General features: G+C 37.3%; 2 protein-coding genes across 5 annotated transcripts in view; one reads left to right on the top strand and one right to left on the bottom strand.

Annotated features, from left to right (window-relative positions):
• The first annotated feature begins 381 nt into the window (after window positions 1-381).
• Window positions 382-8,186, top strand: LOC105140796 (uncharacterized). Of its 4 annotated transcripts, XM_011047780.1 has the most exons (7): window positions 382-745; window positions 2,760-2,861; window positions 3,122-6,194; window positions 6,287-6,391; window positions 6,571-6,745; window positions 7,697-7,871; window positions 7,903-8,186. In XM_011047780.1, the coding sequence occupies exons 3-7, from the start codon at window positions 3,235-3,237 to the stop codon at window positions 7,917-7,919; spliced, it is 3,432 nt and encodes a 1,143-aa protein (XP_011046082.1). In that variant the 5' UTR covers window positions 382-745; window positions 2,760-2,861; window positions 3,122-3,234; the 3' UTR covers window positions 7,920-8,186. The 4 variants fall into 4 exon arrangements, with proteins under 4 accessions (XP_011046082.1, XP_011046078.1, XP_011046080.1 ...); XM_011047776.1 differs by having other exon boundaries at window positions 7,697-8,178; XM_011047778.1 differs by lacking the exon at window positions 382-745 and adding an exon at window positions 758-954 and having other exon boundaries at window positions 7,697-8,178.
• Window positions 8,187-9,773: 1,587 nt separating this feature from the next.
• Window positions 9,774-10,525, bottom strand: part of LOC105140795 (probable LRR receptor-like serine/threonine-protein kinase At3g47570) — a 6,127-nt gene continuing 5,375 nt past the window's right edge. The window contains exon 2 of the mRNA XM_011047775.1: window positions 9,774-10,232. Coding sequence (XP_011046077.1) covers window positions 9,889-10,232 — 344 coding nt within the window. The 3' untranslated portion in view covers window positions 9,774-9,888. The remainder of the gene's footprint in view (window positions 10,233-10,525) is intronic.

The raw sequence follows: 10,525 nt of genomic DNA, 5'->3' as shown, positions 1-10,525 counted from the left end.
AAGGATTCTTATTAAGATTAATTGAATTGAACTAGATCTAATTAATTTAGGTTTATTGTATTTAACTACATCAACTATGGTGCGTTCCAAATTAATTTTTGTATAATACTTCTTTAAAAAATATAATTTGTATCGCGTGAACAAACATCACTTGCTATTAAATTTTTTATTGTGATTTGTACGCGCCATGAATTAACAAAAAAAGATACATCATGATGATGATAAGGCCTCAACATTTTTCACAATGACTCAACATAAGGGTCCCATCTAATCATTATTTTGGGGGGAGCACCATATAATAATAATAATAATAATAATCTACACTTAAAATTAGCATAATTCAATATTATAAAATACATGTTGATAAAAATACATTGCAATAAGAGAGTTGAATTATCGATACTCAAAGGATGCCCCAACATACGTCGTAGTAGTAGATTTTTAGGCTAAAATACCCTTAATTATATCTCAGTAAGTATTATTGAAGTTATCATAAATCTTATTACATGTGTTTTTTTCCCACTAGGATCACCAACAATAAGTATAACTCATATGAATGATCTCACCTTTCTTCCAAGTAAAAGTAATCATCTTTAAAGATTCCAAGCACCAAAAGCAGGTCACTCACCTCTCATCTCTTTGCAAAAAAACAAAATTTAATTTAAAAAGCAGACAGCAAAGGGTAAAGAGCTGTTGAAAGCAAGGAAAGAAGTAAGAAAGCAGCAGCACGAAGCGACCGTTTCTGGTTTGTTTTCTTTATCTTTAGAAAAAGGATAAAACATTAGTGCAGATGATTTGATATTAATTAATGTGATTTAATAATCAATATTTGTAGACATATTAATTAGCAAGAGTATGGATTGGTGGGTCTTCTTTGTTTTTAAACATAAAGGTCTAAAAATGGTAAAATCATTGACAAGTATAGCTGGTCTTGCCTCTGTGGTGGCGGTGGTGGTAACTGACTCTCTTCATCTTTATTGGTCTTTGTATCTCACTGCTATATTTGGGGGACACCCTTTTGTATTTTTTTCACTTTTAGACAGATTTTTTTGGGGACTCTTTTATTCAAATTTGGTAACCAGCTTTAAATTCTTAGATTCTTAATTTTTATTTTATTTGTTTTGGTGGGTTTTCTTTGGATTTGTTCATTGCTTTTGTTTTGATCGGGTTGGGTCTCATAAACTTCTTTTTTATTTCCTGGTGAGTTTTACTGTCCTTTTCAATTTCTTGTTGTTCTTTGTTCTTCTAGGTTTTATCTTTCTTTTTTTTTTTTTCCGGGGTATGGATCATATGTTGTTAGTTTTGTTTTAGACAAGAAATATGGGGTTTGACTGGTAACAGAATCGTTGTCCTGTTTGTTAGGTCTTCTGGTCTCATAATTAATTTTTGAGATGATTGGATTGGAGTCACTGAGCATTTACAAGTTTTTCCTTTTGGTTCACTGTTATTTTCCTTTATTGAGCTAGTTGTTTTATTGTTTGTGGTAGATTCAAATAAATGGAGTTAACCATTATAAATGGTATATCTTGTTTTGCTTTTAGTCACATGGTGTTCTTGCTGTTGTTGTTAATGTGAAACGATATGGGCATGGTTTTGATTAGATTTGGATAACCTTAGTCATCTGTTTGATCATGTAATATTCATGTGTTATGTTGTTTTGAAGAATTGGCTTCTTTGTACTGGAATGAGCTGGTAGGTTGCCATTTCTGTGGAGAAATTTTCTATTTTTGTGTATGGGATTGATTAACTTACTAGGTAAACATTGTCTTGTTTCTCTTAATTGACGTTGTTGCCGTAAACTTACCATTTGTTGTATGATCAATTTGACTTGTGCAGCCCCTACTTGTCGTATTTCACAAATCATTTGTCAACTTTTTGTTTGTCGTACATAATTGATTAACTTCTTAATTCTAGGTTTTATGTTAATGATTGCTTGGCTTGTTTGGTAGGTGAAGTTGTTTGTCATTGGAAATTTGTCGGCAAGATACAAACATAAGATTCTGTTCCTAGATGTCATGCGATCTCTTAGTTAATGCATTCTCAAAGATGGTAAATCTGAGTTGGGTTAAATAAACAAGAAGGAACTTTCGATGGGGTTTAAAATGGGATAATGGTGCATGGCTTCATTTACTGCATGGTTGAGAGTTAGAAAACGCTGCATGTTCGCTAATGTAAGCTTTTATCATGAGCTTTTGGCCTACCAGATGTGCCAGAGAAATTAAAGTGTCTAATGTACGTTTGCTTCTAAGAGATGGAGAAAGAGATAGAGCTGCAGATTTTGGCTGTGCTGCATCATCTTGTTACCTCTTATTATGTTAGATGGACATTCATGAACCTAGTTACTGCAATCACTTTGTGAAGCAACTTTCTGCCCTCAATATGGAGCTATTTTCCTGGTTTGTTTGACAGGGTTGTCTTACAATTACCTGCCAGTCTGTGTTTTGGGTACACGCACCCTTCTGTGAAAATTAATAATGCAAGTATACCCACGAGAACAATAATTTCCTAGGACATCTTCCATGATCAATGACATAGGTTTTGTAGTATTCTAACCTTTCCCCCCCTTTTTTTTTTGTAGTATCCAATTTAATTTTGCTAGTTACCATAGTTTGAGATACATCCAAGTTCATTTCTGTTAGTTACTTCTGCATTTCCACTATCATGATAAAATGTGCACCTTGTCTGCTGTTTCTTATGTTTCCAATATTTTTAGCATTAAATTTGAGCAGCAATGTTTGTAAAAGGTGTTTGTTTTTCAGGTGGAGCAAAGAGACGACACTAGTCCTGCTGACAAGTGGTGTCAACTTCCTTTTCATCAAGGGGGCAATTGGGTCTTTCAAGTTTTTGCGAGTAGCTTAAAGGTAGACATGTCTCAATTCTGGCTCTTTTGTTGCCTGGATTTTGAGTTAGATTCCTTGGATGTATAAATAACAATGAGAAAATTTGTTGCAAGTTCTGACAATTCTTGTTTCATTTACTTTAATCATTTTGCTCATTTTCCCTAGAGTGCTTGCATCACCTGAGTCTTCGGTTTTCTATTTTGGTGCAGCATTCTAATTGAGCATAGGCTGCTAATGCAGTTGTGATTTGACATTGGTTTTTGTCTATTTATTTGCCATAGGTGCTATCTTAACAGCACTTATGCTCAAATCAGATGAATAGTGGAGGATTGTTGCACTGGAAGTGAAACATTTCTATCAGCATAATTGGTTTGGATCTGGAATTCTGGTGAATATGGATGGTTTGCAACTAGTTTCGATGCCACCTAGGAATGCATTCAGGGCTGATCATCCTAAAGCACGGAGGGGGCCTCAACCTGATGTACCTCATTCCATTAAGCCATGCACCAGAGCGTTTCTTGAAACTGGTGCATGGCATCAGTCTCAAAATAAGGGTTCCAATAAAGCGACTATATCAAATGAGTTGTCTGACTATCCTGCATCGCAGAGTTCTGTTACTTGCCCTGATTTCTATTATTCAACCACAAAAGGATGTAATGCTCTTAGTTCATGTGAAGCTTGTATTGATAGTTCTAATGTAGACAAGTCCGAAAAGAAAAAATGTAAACCACAAACCAGGAGGAGGGGAAAACAGAACAAAAGAGTTTCAAGTGATACTGGCTCAACTGAACCTGAAGTTTTATCTGAGTACGCTCAAGGAAGTTCAACCTCCAAAGGCTGTAGTTATAATGATTTTGGAGATGAACTAACATGCTCCGCAACTTCACCAGAAGTTTCACTCAGAGATGCTAGCAGTAACCATATTGATTTTGAAGGTGACACTAGATTTAGCAGTCCTGAAGCCCCAGCAATATGCATGTCGAACATTGATGAAGTGGCTATAGTGGAAACTTTTGAAGCATTGGATGTTTCATCTCCAGATGGTAGCAGTAGCCAGAACAATTTTGAGGGTGATTCAATATTTAGCACTTCTGAAGCATTGCCAATCTGCACATCCAACATTGATGAGGTTGCTACAGTGGAGCCCATTATACCTTCTATAGCTCAGAATTTTCCTGGGGAGCATCAGATGATTAATTCAGAAATCACTTTACAGACAAAAGGAGAGGGATTTTCCCTCTCTGACATTGGGGTGCAGTGCTCAAGTCAGATCAGCTGTTGTGATGATACACAATCCAAAGATTTCTCATATGCTTCTGATTCCTCCCTAGTGTTTGATTATTTATCTATCGGTTCAAACAGTGATGATGGCATTAATGATAGTCATCATGTAAAGACATATCATGAAGGTAGCAGCAGAAGTAGTGTTTTAGAAGCACCAGGTTTCAATTCCAAGAAGGGTTCTTTATCTCATAACAATTCATTAAATGGTGCTGTAGATACCTATCACCAAACTGAGGGCTCAAGGCATCGTGGTCAAAATTTTAGCTGCAGTGACGCACAATTGCTTATGTCAGGCAAAAAAGGCAAGCAAATAAAAACATTGCCCAGGAGTAGTGCAAGTGCCCACAAATATGGAGGTTTTGAAAATTTGCATGGCCGGACAGGGAAGGAAAACAACCATTCTGTGTGGAAAAAAGTTCAGAGGAATGACACAGCAGATGAATGCAGCCTGAAAATGAAGATATCTCATGCGTGCTTCCTATCTGACTTGACTTTGAAAGAGGCTCCATCACTTAAAAGGAACTGTACTGTCTCTGATGTAAATTCATCATCCAGAACTGAGGGAAAAAAACTGCCAAAAGACAAGGTTACTAAGAAGTTGAAACGGAAAAGTAGTCCAGGTTCCAAACAAGAGTACAGCTGTCATGGTAGGGGCTATAGTTCCAACAAGGCCACCTTTAATGCACATGCAAAGACTGGCGTGCAACAGCCTGAAATATTTGATCTCACAGGTCAAGTGAATGATAAAAAAGGAGGGAAATCTATTTCAAGAACTTATTCTCTGAATAGTTGTTTAACTGCTGGATTCCATCCCAGTGGAGTTGAATGCGTGAATTCAGAATCAATTAACAGCACACAAGTTTCCCCAGATGCGTTACAGCCACTTCAAAGTACTTGTGATACTGTTTCCAGCGCAAGACATTGCCATGCAGAAAATGGAGGTAGCTTGTCAGCAAAGTTGTGCAACTCATTGGGGCAGCATGCGGTTAAGGTGACTCCTCCAGTTTATCTTCCTCATCTTTTTTTTAATAAAGTTCCCCAATTGGAAAAAGAAGTTACAGTTGCTGAGTACTGTAAGCAAAACCATAGTTCTGGACCAGTAATGCAGAAGTGGATACCTATTGGGCTAAAAGATCCTGAATTGACCACCTCTTCTAGATTTGGTAATTCATCACCTGATCCTTCTGAAGGACCAGCTGGTGAAGATCTCACCTTGAGAAATGTTCAAGACAAAGCCAATTTTGATTCTCAAGACCTTGTTTCTTCATTGATGTTGGGCACGTGCCAGGATTCAGGAAATGCAGGTTGTTTTCCCCAAGAAGATGACCATATTCAAAAGTTGAAGAATTCTACTCTTTGGATGGATGAGCTCAACAAGAAGCATGTTGCAGCTGATGCTTTAACTAGTGAATCCTCTTACCAACAATTTTCAGCTTTTGAAGATGAATCAATAAAGATAATGCAAGCTGTGAAGGATGCTTGCAGAGTACAGATGGAATCTGAAGCTATTCAGATGGCCACTGGTGGTCCAATTGCCGAGTTTGAAAGATTTCTTCATTTATCGTCTCCAGTTATTAATTTTCCCAGTTTATCAAGCTGCCAGACTTGTTTGGATGACCGGCTTGTTGGTGCATCACTATGCAGACATGAGATACCAAATATCCCATTGGGATGCATCTGGAAGTGGTATGAAGAACATGGGAATTATGGTTTGGAAGTAAGGGCAGAAGAATGTGAGAATTCAAATGGTGGGGGCTTAGATCATTTTTCATTTCATGGCTATTTTGTTCCCTTTTTATCAGCAGTTCAATTGTTCAAAAACCATTCAAGTCAACCGATAAACAATAAGAACAGTGCTCCTGATCATGAAATTTCTGATGCATATAAGGCTAGTGAATCATCAGAGAACTCTGATGTTGGTCATCTTCCAATATTTTCTCTACTGATTCCTCAGCCTCGTACCACAGCTGTAGCTCAATCAGTTGACTTCACATGTTCTGACAGTGCAGAGTTACTCTTTGAATACTTTGAATCGGAACAACCTCAGCAAAGACGACCATTATATGAGAAGTAAGTACTCTTTTTACCTCTTATTTGAAGTTGTAGTTAACATATTACTGGAGCTTTCAGATGGATCTCCATACTGATTCTGTTAATTTCAGGATACAAGAACTTGCTAGAGGTGATGTGTCTTCTCGTTACAAAATGTATGGGGAACCAACTAATTTGGCCTCTCTGAATCTCCATGACTTGCACCCCAGATCCTGGTTGGTAACAAAACTAGTTCTAGGAATTAGCCTCACATTTCTCATTTTGGTTATGAAACAAAAGACTAGCTTGAATGTCATTCTGTGCATTAATAGGATTGAAGCTTGTTATATAACTGAATCATGCCAAGAGAAATTTTATAGACGTGTTATAGATGTGTTATGTGATATGTTTTCAGGTACTCGGTGGCATGGTATCCTATATATAGGATACCAGATGGCCACTTTCGAGCTGCATTTTTGACTTACCATTCACTTGGCCATTTGGCTTGTAAAAGTGCTGAAGTTGATTATGCGAGTAAGGATGCATGTATAGTTTCTCCAGTTGTGGGACTTCAGAGTTACAATGCTCAGGTAGTTATAAATGATGTTCTTCTATAGACTTCATTGCGTAATGGTGTGATTGTTATGATGCTAATAAACTTCATTGAATTGAATGTGGAAGCGGGTTGTCTCTATTTCGTTTCTCAACTTTAAACTTCCATGTCCACTGGCAAACCCCAATTGCTTATGCAAGTGTTAAATGACTTAAGAAGTCGGTGATTTCAATCAGCTTATGCAGCATATGCAATTGCATGGGATAAAAAAACTGAATCACCATCAACTTTAATTTTAATTTATATTTTTATTACCAAGGTAAGCCTGTTATTTATTAATTTGGTGTCCCATTTCTTCAGCAATTTTTTTTTTTGGATGTAATGGTTGTTATGCTGTCCACCTAAATATGATAAACCTTAAGATATTTTTCTTTAATTATGATAGATGTTAAGCTTAATGATTGATGAGAGTCCATGATCCGTTTTGAATGTCTGCTGATGAGATGGGATCTCCTTGCATGTTCAGTCCTCTTATTATATTATAGGCTTCTTTGGAAGTATTTTAGCCTAGTGACAGGCTTCTTATACATTGCTATGCTTCTCCGTGTGGAAAATACATGTAGAAGTTTGTTATCTTTCCAGCTCTTGTTTTTGAATTAACCATTTTACAGGCAACAAAATATTAAAGAGTTAAACAGTTTTTCTCTTTTAAATTCATTGGGTGTCTGTGTAACACACTTTGAAAATGCCCTTTGTATGTTCTTTGAATGGTTAAAATTATTCAGTAGCAAAGCTTTCAACTCTTACTGTACAGAGGTCAAATGCAGTTGGAATAATCTTAAATAGTGGAAAAGCATCCAAAACTGTCATAACTTGGCTTTGGACTTTGATTAGTGGCTGTTCTTGTGTGTGGGGTGGGTGGGTGTGCATGTGTACCCATCCTATTTATGCTCTTGACCCAAATGTGCTTTGTGTGCTGAATGAACAGGGTGAATGCTGGTTCCAGCTGCGGCACAGTGTAAACCAGGCAGCAGGAACACCAATCTCGAACCCTTCTGTAATTCTGAAGGAGCGGTTGAAAACCCTTGGGAAGACAGCATCTCTTATTGCCAGAGCTGTAGTAAACAAGGGAAATCAGACATCCATAAACAGACATCCTGATTTCGAGTTCTTTCTTTCTAGGGGACGATATTCACTTCCATAGATTTTGAGGTTGCCACTCTCCGGAGTAGTAGTCTCTTATGGTTACCGATCTAGGTCCATCCATGTAGCATATGAGATAAAGCTGGTAATCTAGTTCCATCCGTGTAGCATATGCCTCTTGGCATGAATTCCAGTTTCTTCTTAGGAAATCCTATAGTGCTGATTACTGATCTAGTTTTTTTTGTTAAACTTGCTGTAAATATTCTAGTAGTTTGTTAAACTTCTGGAAATATTTGTTTCAGTTTTAGTTGAAGTTCTTGAAAGTTTCATGCGTGCCAAGAGTGAGTGAATGGAGTCGCACCCTCGTCCTGAATGGATTTAGAACATACTTTGAATTAACTTTACCTCTGCCCAATGCTCCTTGCGCTCTTAGCCTCCAACTTGTCAGACAAAGTCATCTCTCTAGCATTCTCAGCCCTGGACTTGTGAATACTCTCCATTGGAACTCTCTTGTACTTTAAGACATTACCCTTCACCTTAATGTACGTGTCGTGGTACATGTGCTTGTCCATCTTTTTATTCGCTGTACTTCCGAAGCAGACGTCTCAGGACACGCATTCGTCTCATCCAGAAAGAACTCTAGTGGGCAGTCTAGCTTCTCTTGTACCCTTTCCTTGCCTGAAGTTGTTACGGACACCTAGGCTGGGCTTGGTTAGTATCGAATGAGAAAAAATGCAGATAAAAATAAATATGTTTTTTTCCATAAATATTTTTAAGTAATTTTTTTTTTATTTTTTTAATAAAAAAAACAGCAACTATCCTAACTGTCTCCGTCTTTCCGTCTTTAGTGTCAACCAACCACTTAACTTTCAGCCCATTAGACTTAATTCAGCACAACATAGATAAAATCCATCCACCTTGAGAAAAGAGAAACATACAATAATTGAACTGTTTAAGAAAATACCACTTGTAGTATAAAAAAACAAAAAAGATTCATTTGGCTACTTCATTATACAACCGAGACATGATCCAGATTTAGCACTACCAACGAAATAGTCTAACCTCCTAATTGAACTGTTTAAGAAAATACCACTTACGTTAAGTAGAAATAATACATGGGTAAGTATTTCAAAATAAAAATAAAAATGTGGAATCCTCTATTTGTGTTATGTAATGTAATCAGGATAATGATGATAGAAATCACTTGTTTTGTGCTTGTCCATTTACAAATAATGTATGGGGTTCTATTCTTCAGTTGTTGCAGAATTCACAAGTCTGGGGGGGGGGGGGGTTTGGGCTGATGAATTTGAATATGCCATGAAAAGTCTGCACAAAAAAGTGCTTTCCTTCTATTATTTTGAGATTAGCTTGGCGTGGAGTTGTTTATTTTTGTTGGGAGAGAAAGGAATGCCAGAATCTTCAATGATGCGAGTTCATTCAGTTCAGTTGAGACTACACAATGACCAAATTGCTGTTCGACGCTCAAAACGATCCTTCTTTTACTGAATTTTGTTGCTGATGGAAGTTCAGTTATGTTGTATAGTTTGGGTTTTTTCCTGTTTATGGGTTTGGCTCGTAGCAGGTCATGAGACCTGCTTGATTGCTTTTAGTTGGCTATGAAAATTTAAGCTTATAGAAAATTGGGCTTCTTCGATCTCCTAGCAAAATTTTAGATTGATCCAAATTTGGGGAAAATATCTTGCATCAATATTATAAAGTTTATTTTTGCATGAATAGATAAATATTAAAGCAGGGCAATGTTGTGTAATCTGCAGTCATCATAATAGAGCAAAAACAGAACAAAAAGGTTATAAGAGTCGACATGTAAAAGGAGAGTGCCTAATTTTAGACCAGGCACTTATACAGGTTTTGTGCTCTTTCGGGGACACTTCTCACTAGTAGCTAGCTAGGACTCATGCTGATGCAAATACGCAAGTTACAATATTTAGACTCCATTCTTCATGTCTTACCATTCACTTTGAAGTCGTCTGGACACTACAGGGCAAGAACCTTCTTGTAGGATAGCAGTCCATGCCTTCAAAGAAAATTGGCCTTAGTTCGATTCAATTCAGCTACAACATTGCTAGTGTCCATTCTCTCTTTAGGAAACTTTTCTGAGCAAAACACTCCTATCTTGCTGATTGAAATCAAACACTCCACGATTTGATCAGTGCCTTTTCCCAGATCAACTTCTGTCAGAAGTTTCGGGTCCGCGACATCATCTACACGGTCAGGTAAGGCCATTTTAACATAACTGTGAAGTTCTAGTCCATCTCTGAACATGCTATCTGTAGGTCTCTTCCCAGTAATCATCTCCAGCAGTAGGATGCCATAGCTGTATACATCCCCGAAAGTTGACACCTCGCTTCCGATGCCATACTTTGTGTTAGGATGCTGGCATGCAAACCCGACAAGATAAAAGGTAAGGGACAAGATAAAATGAGAAATGACACACAAGAATTTACGTGGTTCACCCAATTTGGCTACGTCCACGGACAAGTATAGAAGGATTTACTAAGTAATGTGGGAATACAACTTCTCTCTAATAATAGGAGAACAACAAAAATCTCTCTATTATTAGGAGAAAACACCTCACTTACTATCTCACAAATACCTCACAATTTTGTGGGATTACTCTCTTCTCACCCTCTCTTCTTTCTCTCTTATGGTGTGT

This window comes from Populus euphratica, unplaced genomic scaffold, assembly GCF_000495115.2.
Source record: "Populus euphratica unplaced genomic scaffold, PopEup_1.0 scaffold109.1, whole genome shotgun sequence".
NCBI classification, from domain to species: Eukaryota; Viridiplantae; Streptophyta; class Magnoliopsida; order Malpighiales; family Salicaceae; genus Populus; species Populus euphratica.
This window is presented reverse-complemented; position numbering and strand designations above follow the sequence as displayed.

Bases quoted from the DNA above. Each gene is read 5' to 3' on its own strand.
- LOC105140796 (XM_011047776.1), top strand. From the start codon at position 3,235: ATGGATGGTTTGCAACTAGTTTCGATGCCACCTAGGAATGCATTCAGG. The intron at 6,392-6,570 runs GTTGGTAACAAA...ATATGTTTTCAG, and splicing joins GACTTGCACCCCAGATCCTG to GTACTCGGTGGCATGGTATC. The intron at 6,746-7,696 runs GTAGTTATAAAT...CTGAATGAACAG, and splicing joins TTCAGAGTTACAATGCTCAG to GGTGAATGCTGGTTCCAGCT.